We start from the raw sequence: 17,409 nt of genomic DNA, 5'->3' as shown, positions 1-17,409 counted from the left end.
TCTCATCCCGTGGCTGGAGAAGGTTTTCTCATGTGGAGCTCATCTCTGAGGTTGGTGCCAGTTGCAGCAGGGTGATGATGCCTGGCTGACTTTGCTCTCTGCTCTTTCTCCACAGCTCCTGTACGACAACCCCAAGGCGCGTCAGGAGGTCGAGTATCACTGGAGAGCCTCGGGGTGCCCTCACATTGTCCATGTCCTGGATGTGTATGAGAACATCCACAATGGCAAGAGATGCCTGCTCATTGTCATGGAATGGTAGGGACCAGCAGCAGCCCCTCACCAGGCACTGCCTGTGGAGGGATGGAGGGAGGAGGAGAATGTGTTGGCTCAGGTGGCACTTGGGTGATTTCTCAGCAGCACAATTTTGGCTTGCACAGGAAATCTCTTGTTCCCTTTATGGAACTGATAAGGAAATGTGCAGCTGCTCCAGCCATCCTGTGTGCTGGAAGAATGAGGAACCTTTACCAGAAAATAAATTTTCATTGTGCTCCATAGCAATTGTCCTCATTAAAGCTGACTGATTAATACACCTTTGAAAGATGTCTCTACCAACACATTCTGCTTTTGTTGTGAGCAGCTTGCAAGTTCAGATGTAAATCCAGTGATCCAGTGTGATCGGTCTTGTCATAACTACTTTGACTCTAACTTTCCTTCTTCTCTCCCTAGTCTCCAATACTACAGTTACTGTCCTTTTTTCACTGAGGACAAATTAATAATTATTTTAGATGTCTTTGCTTCTTTCTTTTTCTTCCTCTCCACCCTTTACATGAAACAAAATTGACAGCCTCCCAGTGCCAGCATATCTGACTGCCCATCTTTGTGGGTCATGTTCCCTATGACAGGGTCCCTTAAACTGAAAGCATCAAAACTCCCTGGTCTTATTTTTTTTCTATTTATTCCATATCAGAATGAGTTTCTGAATTGATGTGAGTGTGATGTTTAGGAAGCACTGGCATAGGAGGCAGCCTGTAATCTTTATCTGTTCCTGCTGTGATTCCATGAGATTATATGGATGCACAGTCAGGTGTTAATTTTGTCCTTTCTGCTAATATAAGGTGGGGTTTTTTGTGTTCTTTGTTTCAGCATGGAAGGAGGAGAGCTGTTCAGCAGGATCCAGGAGAGAGGAGACCAAGCTTTCACTGAGAGAGGTAAAACATTGCAAGTTTAAAATTAAAGTTTGTGAAAGATTTTTTATTTCTTCTCCATTTCTCTGTCCTCTGTTTCCCTTTAGGAATTTTTCTTTGACTTTATCTATGGTGGTGTTTGTTGTTATTATTATTGTTATTTATCCCACTGTGTGTTAAGAGTGATTTTGAAAAGTTCCCAAGAACCAGGAATTATGAGAATTGGCCAAGTTCAGGCAAAATGTGGAAGGTTTAGAGAAAAATCTTTCTACAAATCTGCTCAGCTTTTTCGTTTCTGTACCCTAAGAGTGTCTGTTCCTCTGATCCCTGGTCCTGTGCCAGAGCACCTCTGCCATGATCAGTGCAGCTCCTGCTGGGATCTCTCTCTGGCTGTCCCTCAAGCAGCATCACTGGGTCATGAGTCTAATGAGCAAATCACATCTGATGAAACATCTCCTGTTCAAGGGTTTTAAAGCACTACTTGAAAGGAAGTGTTATTAACCACACTGTAAACAAACCTGCCTGTCTGTAGGGGGGAATAAGCAAGGGTAAAGCTTGAGGCAGGGACAGAGCTTGCACTAGACTGGTCTTGCCATTTTTATTGTCTTTGCTATTTATTATTGACAGAGAACCACAGGTCCCATTGACCATGGTTCTTCTTGCCCTCTCACAGCAGACAAGAGCTCATTTCTGCTCCGAGTGAAACCATTAATGTTTGTAAGGTGATAGTGTTTGTAACTATTGGCCTGACAAAATGATTAGAAGCAGAAAAATACACACTCAATCTTGTAAATTACTGTGACTTATTTTGCAGGTCTGGTGTAGAAGCCAGTCTGTTTTCTTCTTGTGTGTTTCCTAGCCTGGGATGAATCCTTTCTAGTCCTATAAGAGATTTGTGCAGGGAAAATGAGCATTTTTAGAACCTTCATTTGTTCTTCTCTAAAATACAAATTCCAGGGAGAAAACTGATTCCATGAATTTTAGCAACTGCACTCTACTAAAAACATTACTTTTCTGCATTGTATAACATAAATACTTACTCAGAAATCACCTGGTTAAACAAAAAGATCACCTTCATTCTTTCCTGAGGTAAATGAGCCCTGTGCCACTGGATTCCCCAGGTTCACTGCCTGTTTATATACCACAGCTTCCCATTAGGACCAGGAGGGAGGAGGTTGTACAAGGCTTTCCCCAAAGAACAGGAGTGTTTCTGCATTCTGATTGTCCTTGTCTGAGATGGTATAGTTTCACTCTCAGGCCATGTGAAAAGGATTCCAGATTGCAGTACAAGTTCTGCCTATGCAGAGCCCAGAGGATCAGGTTGAAGTTTCTGTTGTTTCCCTATCAATGGAGATGTGATATAATGCTCACATGGGAATGTCATTGCTGCTCTGAAACCCCTCCCTGTGTAACTGAACCCTTCCAGACTCCCAGAGCACTGCTGTTGCAAGGTAATTCCACCACTAGAATTTCCCACTGGGCTATGTTAAATTCTTCAAACATTTTATTTCAAAGGTGACAGTTTGGCCTTTGATTAATAGAACTGTTGATTTTGTTCCTCTTGATGAAAAACTTCTAAAGACAGTGAGGAATTAAGATGTGACTATCCTAAAATTATTATATTATGTTGCTCTATTTTTAGAAAATCTGATAGATCATCCCCCTGAACTAGAAGCTGAAAGTTAAATTCCTGTCTCAAACAACCAAGGACATGTCCTGGACAGTCAGAGATAGGTTCTTGTTGGGGCTCCTTTTTTTAACAGTTGCTGCTTGTGTACCTGCTCTGCTCTTCCTGCTTTTTTTGGTGAGCAGATTAAAGCACGAATTTCCAAGCTCCTGAGGAGTCTGAGTTGGGCTGCAGTGCCTGTTCAGGAGGAGACTGAGCAGCCAGGCAGTCGGGGTTTGGTGCCTGCAAACCCAAAACACAGCTGTTAGGGCTAATTTTAGGGTTTCTCTAGTCCTGACGCTTGCCCCATGTTCCAGCAAGCTGTTTGTAAGCCATAAGCATTCCCAAGCATGTCCCTGAATTCCAGTGGGAATGTTAATGTGACCTTTCTCTAAAATTGTATTTATAGAGGCCTCTGAAATAATGAGAGACATTGGGACAGCCATCCAGTACCTGCACTCCATGAACATTGCACACAGAGACGTCAAGGTGAGCCCCAAGGTGTGTGGGCTGGGGAATAGAGCTTATGGCAGGAAGAAACCTGGGCAGCAGGGATTTTAACAGAGCTGGGAGTGCAGTCAGATGGCCAAAGTGTCCCTGTTCCTCTGCCAGTGGGAGAAAGGATTTGCTCACTAGTTTGCAACTAGTCCAAGGTTGGAATATTCATGTGTGCTAATGCCTTCCAGTTGTGTACGGAATGCAGAAAAATCTCATGATAGTCAGATGCTTAGTTAAAGAGGTACTGCCCACTTGCAATCCATTAATTAGCAAGAAAATAGCACTCCTTCAAGTGAACCTGTAACTTATAAATGCCTCTATGTACAGTCTTTGCCAGTTATTAGTTGCTTTCAGCATCATATTTGTATTAAAAAAAAACCCAAACAGAAAAAAAACCCCACAAAAACCCCAAACAGCAAAACTCCCTTCAGAAAAAGGGGAAACTTCTGGGAGGAATAGTATCAATTTCATGCATTCAACCCACTTCAATTAGAGTGTGAATATTTGGGAAAATAGGGAGATCTCAGTTACTGCCAATGTTTAATGAGGTAAAGTTTGAATCCCAATCTCATTGTAGGGGTTTGCCAGAGTTTTGTGTCGGGCTGTATTTTGTGTAGAGCTGTATTTTGTGTTCATGCTCTGAAGTGCACAGCACAAGCAAAGCCAAGCTTGCTGCACCCTGGCATTTCCAGTGCAGGGACAGAGCAGGGGATGGAATGTGCAGGACAGCAGGGCTTGTAATGATAGACTGAGACATCAGATCAATTCCACAGCTCTGAGCTGGTGGATTTTCTACAGATGTTTGTGTGTTTAGCTGGAGGGAGAGCTGACACATCATGGTGTCACCGGGGGGTAAACTGGGAAATGAGTTGAACTAATTGGAGATAATGGAAATTCCCTGTTGTCCCTGTTCTTGGGCACAGGAGCTTGTATTTCCCTCTATGCCACTTCTGCCTGTATGGAGTGTGGAGCAAGAGTGGAATGAGCTCAGGTTTCAGGAGACAGAGGAGGGGCAGCAGCAAAGGGACTGTGTCTGTATCAGTTAATTTTGATGGAGCTGTGTCAGTTGCTCGTGGGGGCTTTGGCTGAGGATTTCCCTTGCCCTGCCCCTGAGGTGCTTGAGGCACAGTGTGATGTCAGATCAGCTGCTGTCACCACACAGATCAGTCCCAGGAAGTGCAGGGAACTGGGAGAGGTTCAACAAGCCAGACTGGATGCCCATTGGACAGGGTTTTGTGAATTTCTCTCCCAAATAACCTCGCTAAGAAGGATGATGATGCTTAGTCTGAGGAGAGGTGCTGCCTTTTGGGAGGGAACTTTCTGTGTGTTTGGTGGGGTTGTGACAGAAGTAAGAAGACCTAAATGGTGGTGGTGGGTTTGACCTGTCAGCTCATTAGAGACATCTCTTCATTGTCCTGTTTGTCCTCCTTTGGTGGCCTTCCAGCCTGAAAACCTGCTTTACACATCTAAAGACAAAGATACTGTGCTCAAACTCACAGACTTCGGCTTTGCCAAAGAAACCACTGTAAATGCACTGCAGACCCCCTGTTACACTCCTTATTATGTGGGTGAGTTATCCAAGGCACATTTCTTCTGTGTTTCTGTCATTCCTTCCCTTGCAGTGGGTGGGAAATCTTCTATTCTGGGTGTAATGTGAAGTGTTAGCCTCCAGGATTTAAGCTGGGATCCAATCCAAACCTAAAGTCTGGTTCCAGTACAGTTCAGTGCTCCTGCTTTCTGCCTTGGTGGCAGAGGAAAAAGCCTTCACAGGAGACACAAATGAGGATATAGAAGGAGAGAGAGGGAATTCCTTTTGATTACACTTGAAGCCATCCTGATGTTTCCTCTGAATGATGCAATAAAAGCCATAATTTGAATGAGCTTCATGATATTTGGGTATTTCTGTGGTAAACTTCCCATAACTTAAATTAAAACAATAAGAGAGAAGAATATTGCCTCAGCTGTAAAACTTCTTTAAAGCTGGCAAATTGAGGAATTATCAATAAAGAACCAACATGACTTAATCTCAGCAGAATTTTTCCTTCATTTTGTCCAAAGTTGAAACACTGTGTATTGAATGCCACAGCAGACTGTCCTTCATGCACTCATTTTAGTCTTGACTTAATAATCATTCATCGCATGGTTTGACTGGGGCAGTCCATGCTTGGAATTTCTTTGCTGGAAAAAGGACTTAATTTGTTTGAAAAATTACTTCTCTGATAAAAGTTTGTATAGTTTTCTGTATTGAAAGAGACTTATTCACTGGGAGCAGATAATCACATTAGCAATACTCTTTTTTTGATGCTTTCTTCTGTATTTTTGTGAGCTGGATTTAGTGATAAAATGTTAAGGAGTTTACACACGTATGTTTTTATGCCTTTATATTTGTGTATAAACAAGCTGACATTTCCCTTCTCAACACCTTTTTATAAACCAGCATGATTGCTCATATGTTTAAAGAATAATTTTCCTTACAAAATCAAGCTCCCTGGCAGTTTACCTGCCCCAGGGGACAAAAAAATCCCCTCTAAATGTATCTCTGTCTAATTTTGTTACTTAGTGGAAAAAATATAATGCTCTGGAGGCCAAAGAAAAATACAGTGCCCTGTAACTGCTGAAGCTAAACACACCACCCAGGTATCATTCAAAATTTTATCACAGCTCCAGTAGGGCCTTTCTATTCTGATTGCTGGAACATATGCTCCTGCTTCTTTCAGTGCAGTGTCTCCCTGCACACATTTAGCTGTAGCTCCTTCTGCTTTTTGGTAATCTTAGTACTCCCTTGAGCAGAGAGACACCAAGGTGAGGAGTAGGGCATTTTTCCAGCTCTGTTCCTCCTTTTTAAAGTTACTTTAAATGCCTTTAAGAACTTGTCAATTGAAAGTGCTACCCAGTTCCTGCAGTGAGTTGTGGTTTTTTAATGCCTCTGATAGCTGTTGTTGAAGTGTGCAGCTACTTGCAAAATAATGGAGATGAAGAGAAATACCTGGTACTCTGTTTACTTGTGGTTTTAATCTTCCCCAGCCCCAGAAGTCCTTGGTCCTGAGAAGTATGACAAATCATGTGACATGTGGTCATTGGGTGTCATCACATACATTCTGTAAGTATTTGGGAAGGAACTTGTTAAATCTGCGCTCACAAGTAATTGTTCACTGGGCTCCTGCAGCCTGCAGTAAAATATAAGCTTGAATAAAACTTTTTAAGAGGTGAAAGGACTCAGTTATGAAAATTCTTTTGTCCACTCTTACAGCCTGTGTGGGTTCCCTCCATTCTACTCCAACACCGGTCAAGCCATTTCTCCAGGGATGAAGAGAAGAATTCGGATGGGGCAATATGGATTTCCCAACCCTGAGTGGGCTGAAGTATCAGAGGAAGGTAAAAATCCTCCCTGGTGCTGATGAGTGGGAGCATGGTGGTGTGCAGTGCTGCAGTGCTTACAAAGAGACTATTTCTAAAAATCTGTCTGAGCTTTTGTTTCCCTTTCTTCTACAATTTAAATCAATTTTTTGTAAGGTGCTACAGAGAACGACTGGGAACTCAGACACCAGCCAGCAACCTCTGTGCTACAAAAAGCAAATGACTACTAAAAACCTTCTTTCAAAATCCAGCTAGTGCTAGTGAATGCTGATATTAAACCCTCTTGAAACAGAAGTCTCTAATCCCGAGAAAGGAGACAGCCTGGACAGCTCCAATGCAAGCAAACTCTGGCAAACTCTCTTAAGAATTTATTCAGTCTTTGCCCTCCTTGGTGATCCAGCCAGCAAGGATGGCAAGTTTTCATGCTAGCTTTTTTGGGATGTGAGAATTTGCCAGCCACCACTTAAATCAAGGTCAACAATTTATTTCGTATAAGTCATTGATCAAAAGCTGCTGGGCTCAAATCAGTGTCCTGAAAGTGGGTATTTTTGATTCCCTCTTATCCTGACAGTCTCATAAGCTGGAAGTCTCACCTGCCTGTCATATTAAAGAGAAGGGTCAGCAATATCTGGGCTTATCTGTTTTTCTCACAAGCCCTTTGTATTGCTGGGATCCTGGTCTTGTCTGCTGTTTAGCAGTAACAAATTATCCTTGGACTCTACTGTGCTTTGTGGCATCTTCACCCCTCACTGCATCTCATGGCTGTGTGCAGCACAGCCTGCTGAACATTGTTGAGGGAGATGGTTTAGTCATGGGTTTCTGGCTAAATATTTTCTCTGCTTTGGGTCTTGTTCATATTCCAGCAGTTAAAAACAGGCTAGAGGAGCTCAGTGAGAGAACATGCGCTTGGAGTGTGTGTGGGGTTTCTGTGTGCTTGTGTGGATGGAGACAGGGGCCCTCTACCTTCCATCCTATTAAGATCATCTCATCTGTGGGTGTTCTTTATGCTGATGAGGCACCTGCAGCAGGATGCTGCTTTTTTCTCTGTGTTGTGCTATCCTTGTCCTTTGCAGCCTCTCTCAACAAATTAAACTTGTACCTCTGGCAACTTCTTACAAGCGTTTAGTCATCTTGCATGTGATGTTCCTAAAAGAGAACTCCTTTTTAGAAGTTCTTACAGGTTTCCTAAGGAAATTCTGTGTAAGTCCTAAATAACTTCCTTTGGATGCAGTGTTTCCAGTCTGTCCACCCACATTAATGAAACTCTTGTCTAGGCTCTCACCATCTCATATCTCAGTTATTAGTGCTCTTGCTTTGGCAAATCCCATGCTCACAGAAAGCTGCTGCAAAGCCAGTTTGTGTAATCCATTTATTTCACTTTTTGTCTTTTTAGTGGCCTCTCAGTTGTCAAAGTTCATTGTCCCTTTTTTCCACAGCCTGTGCTAGTTGCTGTCCTCCATCACTTCTCAAAACATCAGCTTGTGTATTCATTCAGCCCATAATGCCCAGCTTGTTGCCATCTTTGAGGCAGGCAGCTAGCAGCTTTCAGTCCCTGGGCTTCTCTTTCCCTCCAGCTGTTGCTCTCAAAGCAGTTGGTTTGGTGATGTAGAGAGCAGAGCCGGAATTCCCAGTCTTTTCTTTCCTTCTTGCCTCTTGTTTTGGATGTTTTCCTGTTTTGCCCCTTTAAACACAGTAACCTGCCCCACTGTACGTGGCTTCTTAACACAGTCACAGCAACTGGGAGGTGTTTTCAGTCCTTCAAAATTGTGTTTCTTCATTCAGCAGGTCCTTGTGTTCCTAAGGTTATTTGGGAATGCAGTCCTAAACTACACCATGCCCTGTTGGTTCTGTTTTTCAGCCAAACAACTCATTCGCCATTTACTGAAGACTGACCCAACAGAGAGGATGACAGTCTCTCAGTTTATGAATCACCCTTGGATTAATGTGAGTCTTAGATCTCTTTTTACACCACAAATTGATTCTTACATGCAGAACTTGGGTACAGCTCCACACAGCACAGCAAGAGAAGGGCTGTTATTAGTGCTGGTCCCTTAATTAACCTCCTGTGCCCTCCTCAGAGGGTCACCTGCCCGTAAAACCACAATTCTTCTTGCTGTTAGCAGAGGACACACAAGGGGAGACACCCACAGTCATGTCCTTGGAAGCAACAGCCGAAAATGTCTGTATGTTCTGTGAGCAGGCAGTCTCTGTTGACTCTGCAGCATATGCATGTGTTACTCTCTTTAAAAATATAAAAATAAACTCTGTGTGCTTACTTCATCAGTGCAGGATTTAAAGAGCTATTATTAGTGGTCTCAGGCACCATTGTGCATAGCTGTGTTAGGGTGAACATGCTCCTGTGCTCAGTGGGAATTCTCATCCTTGGCAGAGTTTGGAAATGAATGCATGGGGGAGGAGCAAGGGTCTCTTTCCATGTGAGAGATTGCCAGGTAGGGTGGTACACAGAGCTATTTATGGTCCTAGTTCAGGTTTCATTCCATGACTTGGTTGAATTTACTTCTCCTTAAAAGAAATATTTTTGGAGAAAAAAGAAAAAACTACTTTATTAATACAATATGGACTATTTCAAATAAGAGGCACAAATCCCAGAAGTTACAAGACTGAGTTTCATGATACCATCTCTGCTCTGTAGGTGTCCCTCAAAATAGTAGGTTATACTTCTCACACTTGTGTCTAAAAAAATACCAGTCTTGTTCTCGCTGCCCAAAGTATCATCAGCCAGGAACAGAATCATTTCTGCAGTAGGATTCCCTTTGTTCCCATAGTGCTGGTGTGTCTGTGCTGATCCTCAAAGCATGGGCAGAAGCAGAGGTGTGGCTGATTGTCCCCATTCCTACAGTGCCTGCTGCAGGATCTGGAAGCCCTTGGAATCAAGTGAAATGCAGCTGTAGGACATCCTGGTGGAGTAGAAAGGTGTTGTCATTCAGAGTTGAGAAACTGAGGTTGTAAAGACTCTGTAAAACAGACCCCAGACAATGTTTCTGAGTCTTTTTTTAACCAAATAAATATGTAATCACTGCTCAGAATAAATACCTCCAGCTTTGAGTGTCTGAAGCCCCAAGAAGGTGTTTCAGAAGTCAGCAGGTGAGGAATTTCATGGAGTGAGTGCCTAATAGCTGAGGAAGCTGCCACCTACAGTGACACTTGTTATTTGGAATATGCACAGAGCCAGTTAATGAGGAGGAGATTAGAGACAAGGTCTGCAGACCCTGCTGCACCTGCTCCAACTGGAGCCCTGCCCCAATACCCTTCCTGGAGGAAAGCTGCAGGTTGGCTTTCTTTTCTGCTCAACCTATTGCTCAGAGGGGCAGAGGGAGGGAGAGGGAAAGACCACTGCAGTGAATGTCTGTGTTCTCCCTTTTCCTAAATCCCAAAGTGGAAACATGTCTGGGGAGTTGCACAAGCAGCGGGGGAGGGTTCTTGTGGCTCTTTTTTTTTTTTTTTTTTTTTTTTTTTTTTTTTTTTTTTGAGATGGATGACAGAAGTGTTTTACTGTGAAGTAGGCAAAAACTGTCAGTTTAGGTGGAGCACAGACTCATTTAGTTCCTTGTCTATAAGATTTTTTTTAACAAGCAGCAGCTCGGAGCAGAAAGGCACCTTCCCCAGGGAAGCAGGGACAGGGACAGCACTGAAACCAGTCTGCTTCTTTTCCATTCTCTTGTCCCAGCTGTGTTTGATAAAACTGTACCCTGGCCAGCTGGGGTCCTTGTCCAGAGGAGTCAGGATTTCTGCTTCACTTCTGTGACTGCTGCACTGCTGCTCTGAGCCTGGGGGAACATAAGCACTGGTTCCAGTGTGGGGTTTGTTTTACAGGCATCTCCTTAGACTTTGCTGACATGCAGCTGTAGGATGCCACATCAGCAAATAGCAAGCTTGGGTAGAAAACATAAGGAAAATAGAGTATCCAAATGAAATTATAGTTTGGGTTAGGGGCTGGCAAGAATTGCCATGATTCTTACTGAGTTCAGTCAGGGAACTGTGCTTCATGCTTTAGAAATTGTCCCTTATTCTAAAGTAAAGTATCTCCTGATCTTTCATGGCAGGTGAGCAGAGATCTCAGTTTTGTGTGGATGCTCTGTCTTCTGAGCTGTGCCTCAGAACAATTGTGTCATTTCCTCTTTGGGGCTCACTTAGTCTGATGAAGTGGTGATCTCAGTTAATGCATACATGCAAGAAAATGTCTCCTACAACAAATCCTAGGAGATAAAGGTCAGATTAACCACTTTAAGACATTGACTAATGAACAGTGAAATGACAGTTAAAATCTAAAACATACATTAAAATTTATCCAACACTGGTTGGATAAATCATTCAGACTGGAAGGGAGTAGAGTGAAAGAAGCTCAGCACTGATTCCTCTCTTTTTTTGTTCTTTAAATGTCATGTGGGGAATTAAGTCCTTTTCTCCTGCACATGAGTTCATTTGTGGAGTGATTGGAAGCAGGAATAATGAGGGCCATTGGAGGACATTAGATCAAATGTTATGCCCTTCATACACAGAAAAGAGCAAGAAATCACTTCCCAAATGTTGTTTTTCAGAACTTCTCTTGGTATTTTTCTTTGTTCTCAGAGATCAATGTCAGTGCCACCAACTCCTCTTCACACTGCACGGGTCCTGCAAGAGGATAAAGACCACTGGGATGAAGTTAAAGTGAGTCAATCCAAATTCAGATTTCTTGAAGTCAAGTGTCCTAGGAGATGAAATATGCTGCCTGGGATACTGTGGCTATTTTGAATACAATCATGTCAAACAAGGGTGCCATAAACAGGCTTGATTAGAACACTAGTGTATATGAGAACTGTTTAAAAAAAGAAGGAATGCTATTTGAGCTTCATTGGCAGCCTTACAGCTGCACCAGATATCAGCAAAGATGGTGTTTGTGATCAAAGGCATGAATGATGCTCCTGCTGAGCCTCTGCATGTATCCAGGGAGGAGAAGGAAACTGCTGGGGCAGTTTGAACTTCATTACAGTGAAGAATGTGATGAAAATGTAGGGGGACAGGTGGGAGGGCTGAGCTGCATTCTGCTTTTCTGCAGTGCTTTTGAATTGTGGAACAGCACTGAATAACCTTAGTCTTGTCTTTTGGCGGGGGGAAGAAGAGAGAAAAAAAAAAATCTTAACCTAAGCTGGTGCCTCACCTATTGTGTGTACCAATAACTGCTGAATGCTTCCTGCTGTAGGGCACACTGAAAGTCTTAACTCTTTCCTGCTGGCCTTTAACAGGTTGGCATGCTTTTACAATTAATTCTGAGGTTTCTGCCCTTCAAATTCCTAGAATTTTGACAATTGCAACATTCCTGTAGTGTATTTTATTCATTACTGATTTTATTTAAATCACTGATGTGTAGTCTCAGCTGTTGAGCTATGTAATGGTAAAATTTTTTAGGACCTAGGCAACATTTACCTTCTGAGTCAGAGATCAAGCAGATATTTTCACTTAGCTGCCTTATTTTCCATGTTTCTGAGAATTTCTTATGCTTGTGCTTCTGTGTAGGTCCCAGAGGTATTCCCTCGAGCTACCAACATACTCATGATATTGAATTGTTTTTCCTTTCCTGAACCAAATGCTTAGACATTTGTTTACTTCAACAGATTTTTCTTTACAACCTTATTAAAAAGTTTAAAATGTTCCTGTACTTAAGCATTAATTCAAACTAAGGAGGTGTGAATTTGAAGCACTTTTAAAGATCTTTGTGTGGGGGCACAGAGCCAGCCAGGGAGAAGTGCTGGGATAAGGCCACGTGGAATTTAGGCCAGCAGAGCGTGGTCCTGTGTGCTCCCTGTGAAATGCTGTGAGAACAGCTCCTGCTGCCTGAGCCCCTGGTGGAAGGAGGCACCAGTGAGGTGGTTGGCTCCTGGTGCAGAGCACACAGAGGGCTCAGCCCTTGCTGCCCGGGGGTGACAGAGGGCTCCTTGTGTCCCTCCTCTCCGGGCTCTAGGGTAGGGTGACCGTGCACTCACTGCCTCAGGCACTTCACTACATTGCTTGCTTGCTTTCAGGAGGAGATGACCAGTGCTCTGGCTACCATGAGGGTGGACTATGATCAGGTGAAAATCAAAGACTTGAAGACGTCCAACAACCGCCTGCTGAACAAGCGCCGCAAGAAGCAGAAGCAGGCGGGCGCCTCCTCAGCAGCCCCGGGCTGCAACAACCAGTGAGGGCAGGAGCCAGGAGGGACCTGGGGGTGCAGGGTAAAAGTTAAACAGAGCAAGTTAAAATCACATGATTGTCTCAGCCCACACCACAAAGGCAACGAGACTGTGAAGATGCTATCCTGCAAAGAGGGAACAGTGTGATAACGCTTTGATAACTTGAATCAGGGCTTTGATTTTGAAGACTAATGGATCTGACATGATTCTGTTGCATATTGCAAGGGAAGGTACAGTAATGCCAGAAATGTTACAGGTTTTTGGTTTGGCTTTAGCTGTGTAGGACAAGAGGAGAGAACAGGAGGCAGTCTCAGCACATTAATGCACTGAGGCTTTAACAGCCATCTACAAGAGTAACTTCTGCTCCTGTTTTCAACTGGGCAATAGGAAAGTGCCAAGTGTTCTGCTAAGAGTGTTTTAGTAGTTTAGTAGAATTGGTAATAGTCTATATTTCCAAACTTACCTCCTATAGTTACAGAATATCACCTAAACTGTAAACAGATATTCTTGTTACAGGAAAAAGCATCCATACATTTCCATTTCCATAAAGTCTTCTGTGTAGTCTCATGTGAAGATCTGAGTTTGTCATGGATTCCCATTTGATAACATGTAAATTTTCTGAGCTGTAGCCACTATGTTGTATCTTTGCCACTGTCAGACCCCTCTCTTGTAATGTTTTTAATTTAACTGGTAATTTATGTGAAGAGTTTCAGTCAGGAGTTAAGTAGTTGAAAGCATCCTGCAGAGAATATTGCTGTTCCCCTTGGATCCACAACCTCCGGGGCCTGCAGCTGGACATGCAAGGGATTGCTTTAGAGGAGAGACGTCTGAAATTTGGGGAAGTGGCAAATGCATGTTCTCTGAATGGAACCTGTAATCTGCCAGCATCCCTTCTGGTAATTATCTCCAGATCCTGTGCCTAAGATGTGCTGATCACAGCAAATTGTGGGGTGTTGGGGTTGGTTTGTTTCCTGGGGTCAGGAGGGGGGAGGATGGTACTTTATTTATGGTGATCTTGTGGTGTTTCAGGATCCAAAGATTTTCACTGCTTAAGGAAGATTACTTTTAAGTACATCCACCCATTGTTTTTTTCCTATTTTAATTCTTCCTATTTCATGGGAACCTGGCCTTGGTTTGCTGGTATATTTTATTTTGTGATCAAAATATTTTCTCTCACTGTAGTTTGGGGCTTGGCTTTATTTTTAGTTTAGGTGAAGCAAATATTTGTGAAAGTGTTATCAGAGTCTGGGATGAATATGATGTGCTTCCAGTGATGCAGGCCAATGCACCTTTGAGGTAGGCACATAGTACTGGTGTGTTAATAGGCCTGCAAGAGTGTAGAAAGACAAAAAGGAAAACAGGGCTCCAGAGTGGATCTGAGTTGTCAGATCAGTGACACACAGCAAAGCTCAGCTAGAGCCTTTGCACCTTGTCTGGGGAGCCCAGTTCCTATCTTCAGAGTGGTCAATGAAACCTCAGTTCTCCTTTGTGAATTGGTCCTAGGGTTTTGTAACATGATTTATTAAAATCAGTTTTTAACATTCCTTCCTCCTGTCATCCCTGGTTTTGTTGAGTTGTTGCAGAGTTTGCATTGCTTTGAGAGATACAATGTGTTGAAGGTGACAGGGAAGGGGAGAAGGAAAGTGTTCCATGATGCCCATATTAAAAGCCTGCCCAACTTTGAACCTTTTATAAGATCACAGGGTTTTGGTTTCAAATATCAATCTCTGTAAAGTTGTGTTTATAAATTATTTCATGTTTCAGGTATCTGTGATTGTAGCATGTCCTGTATGTTTTTGTTTTGCCATATTACTCCAATGAATTATGCAAATATTATTCACTACCTGCAAATGAAGAGTGGTGATGTGTTCAGGATGCAACAGTTGGAATTAGAGCCAGGTCCAAGTTTCTGTCCCTTTATCTAATTTTTTTGAGGGAGATATGTACATTATTGCTGCCATTCCATCTCTGTGCCCCAGCAGGGTGATGGATGTTCTCAGGGCAAGCAATGTGTAGTGCACTGTCCTGTCTGTCTCGGGGACAGTGCCACTACTGAAACTGTTGCAAACCAACTTTTTTTCCTCTGCCTTGGCCAAGGTTTGAGCAGGAGTTCTCAGTTCCCACCTGATTTGTTGGTTCATTCTGGAGCTCAAAGATGTGTCTGTTCCTGGGTGGTTTTCTGTAAAAAAAACCTGTAAAACACTCCTGGGCCTGATTCCTTCCTGTGGGGTTCCAGTATTTACTGCAGATCAGAAGCTGGAACTGGAGCACTTGGCACAGCACCTTCAGCTTTCTGTCCCTGTGTAGCAGGACAATCCCATCTCATTAAACTCACACTAATAGTTCTTGCCTTCTACCCTGCAGCACCCAGGAATGCTGTAAAGCCCTGCAGAAACCAGAGGAGGGCCTCAAAATGGCAGACATGGAAGTGTATGCAAGTATTAGACAGAAGGGTTTGTGTTTACTGCACAGAGGGAAGGAGGAGGCTCCTTGGGAGCTGGGAAACAGCTGCTCTGCAATGTTTGGAGCCTCAAACTGCTGCCCTGCTCCAGGCACTGCTGCCTTCTGCAGCCCAGTGGAGCAGGACAGCTCGTGTTTTACCTGGCTCTGTGGCACCTGGAGCTGGGAGGGGCTGCCAGGGACCAGGTTTGGGGTGCAGGCATTTCCCCAGCAGGGCCTGTGTGCCCCAGCAGGGCCTGTGTGCTCCATGGAGATGTAGGGATGGATGGAGCATCCGATGGGCTCGGCTCTGCCTGGCCCCGCCACACCACCTGTCCCCTGCCCCATGGCTCTGAGAGCTACCCAAAGCCAGCCGAGCTCCCCAAAGCCAGCCTGCCCTCAGCTCCCCAAATCTGAGCCTGCCCTCAGCTCCCCAAAGCCAGCCTGCCCTCAGCTCCCCAAATCTGAGCCTGCCCTCAGTTCCCCCAAAACCAGCCTGCCCTCAGCTCCCCAAATCTGAGCCTGCCCTCAGTTCCCCAAATCTGAGCCTGCCCTCAGCTCCCCACAACCAGCCTGCCCTCAGCTCCCCAAATCTGAGCCTGCCCTCAGTTCCCCAAATCTGAGCCTGCCCTCAGCTCCCCACACTGTGCAGTGTCTCAGGCCCCACCTCTGCAGAAGGTGTTGTCCCTCTGGCTGCCAGCAAGGCTCTGGGGAGGACCCTCCTCCTCCCTGCATTCACACAGGTTCTAAAGATCTCTGGTGAGCTCTGGTGTTTGGCCTCTTCCCCCAGCCATGTCATATAATAGGCTTTTTAGAACCTGCTGCTCAGGATCCAAATTTATAGCCTGTTTTTAGAAAGGATAGGCTATTACAGAACTGATTATGCATTTGCATATTCATCAGCCATATAGAGGAGGTAAAGAACTGGGAAGAGACAGAAGAAATGAATGGTCAATAGAGAAGGCTTCAAGGAGAACACAGATTAAAAGGTCTAATTATTTTTTCCAGCAGAAGCTAAAAAAAGGCCTGTGCACAATTCCCCACCCCCATCCCTTTTCACAGCGATTGCTCATGGGTCGCTGCCTCCCCTTGTGTTTGTGTGCACTGTGCTCCTCACACGTGGGTCATGGGCTCTCACCAGGGCTCTTGCTCTGATCCACCCACAAGTGTGTGCCCAGGGACACAGGAAATTCCCTCCCTCACTCTCCCAACTTTTGCACTACACACTTTCTTACCCCTTTGACCACATGTGCCACATGGTGAACCTGGGTTTGACATGCCACAATTAAAAACTCCATTAATGAGAAGCTCTTGGCCTAATTCTGTGTTTTTCTATTTGTCAAAACCCAGCATGCAGTCCTGGGATTGCTTTTCTGTCTTAACACTTCACTGCCTTGAGTCTGGAGGCCCAATTACATAAGTGCTTCTGACTTGTCTGACATGAGGGATAATGAGAATGCTACATACTCAGTTTGATCTAATTTCCCTGTCCTCTTTTCAATTCACACTTTATTTGGCCCATGTTTAGACAGAGGTGCTTTTGAGAAGAGGAAGGTTTAGTGAGGAGGAGAGAGCCAAAGGTTTTAATTACTTGGAGGGCTTCATGAGCCCTTGTACTGTTTTAGACCTGTGGTCCAGGTGGGGAGGAGGTGTTAATGTGTGCTCAGCTGCTCGGATGTGTTCTCCTGCTTAGCCCAAGGATGGAGCCAGCCCAGCTAACAAACCTCAGGGACAAAGAGAAGGAAGCAAGCAGGGAATGACTTCACATGCAGGAGATCTCCTTTTTTCTAAGATTAAATGTTTTGAGGGGTTTTAGTGTGGAAATATCAGAATTTTCTTTTTTTTTAGGTTTGAATATTTCCACTCTTCACCCAACTGTTCTCAGTAGTGGAGCTGGCAAAGCTGGGAATGGACATGGTTAATTCTTTTTTAGAGAGCCTAACAAGGATGAAGGCAATGAAGCAAACCTGAAAGGCAGAGAGCACACACTCAAAACAAAAAAATCTTGTTAAAAATTCTTGCAAGCCAGCAGGCAAGTCCTCATCTCCATGCTGAAATGTATCTCACCTGTGGAAAATAGAGGTTAGAGCAAATCTAGGTAATAACATTTGCTGAGGAAATGTTTCCCTGAAATCTTTGCACCAGGTAAGAA

The 17,409-nt window shown here is 44.0% G+C and overlaps 1 protein-coding gene across 4 annotated transcripts in view; it reads left to right on the top strand.

Moving 5' to 3' along the window:
- Positions 1-14,488, top strand: part of MAPKAPK3 (MAPK activated protein kinase 3) — an 81,833-nt gene extending 67,345 nt beyond the window's left edge. For 3 of the 4 annotated variants that reach the window (XM_030956894.1, XM_030956895.1, XM_030956896.1), the window contains exons 3-11: positions 116-255; positions 1,084-1,148; positions 3,200-3,291; positions 4,733-4,856; positions 6,313-6,388; positions 6,539-6,663; positions 8,504-8,589; positions 11,236-11,316; positions 12,669-14,488. In XM_030956894.1, coding sequence (XP_030812754.1) covers positions 116-255; positions 1,084-1,148; positions 3,200-3,291; positions 4,733-4,856; positions 6,313-6,388; positions 6,539-6,663; positions 8,504-8,589; positions 11,236-11,316; positions 12,669-12,827 — 948 coding nt within the window. In that variant the 3' untranslated portion in view covers positions 12,828-14,488. The remainder of the gene's footprint in view (positions 1-115; positions 256-1,083; positions 1,149-3,199; positions 3,292-4,732; positions 4,857-6,312; positions 6,389-6,538; positions 6,664-8,503; positions 8,590-11,235; positions 11,317-12,668) is intronic. The other variant, XM_030956897.1, reaches the window with a different exon arrangement.
- Positions 14,489-17,409: the final 2,921 nt, after the last annotated feature.

This window comes from Camarhynchus parvulus, chromosome 12 (genome assembly GCF_901933205.1).
Source record: "Camarhynchus parvulus chromosome 12, STF_HiC, whole genome shotgun sequence".
Taxonomy (NCBI): Eukaryota; Metazoa; Chordata; class Aves; order Passeriformes; family Thraupidae; genus Camarhynchus; species Camarhynchus parvulus.
This window is presented reverse-complemented; position numbering and strand designations above follow the sequence as displayed.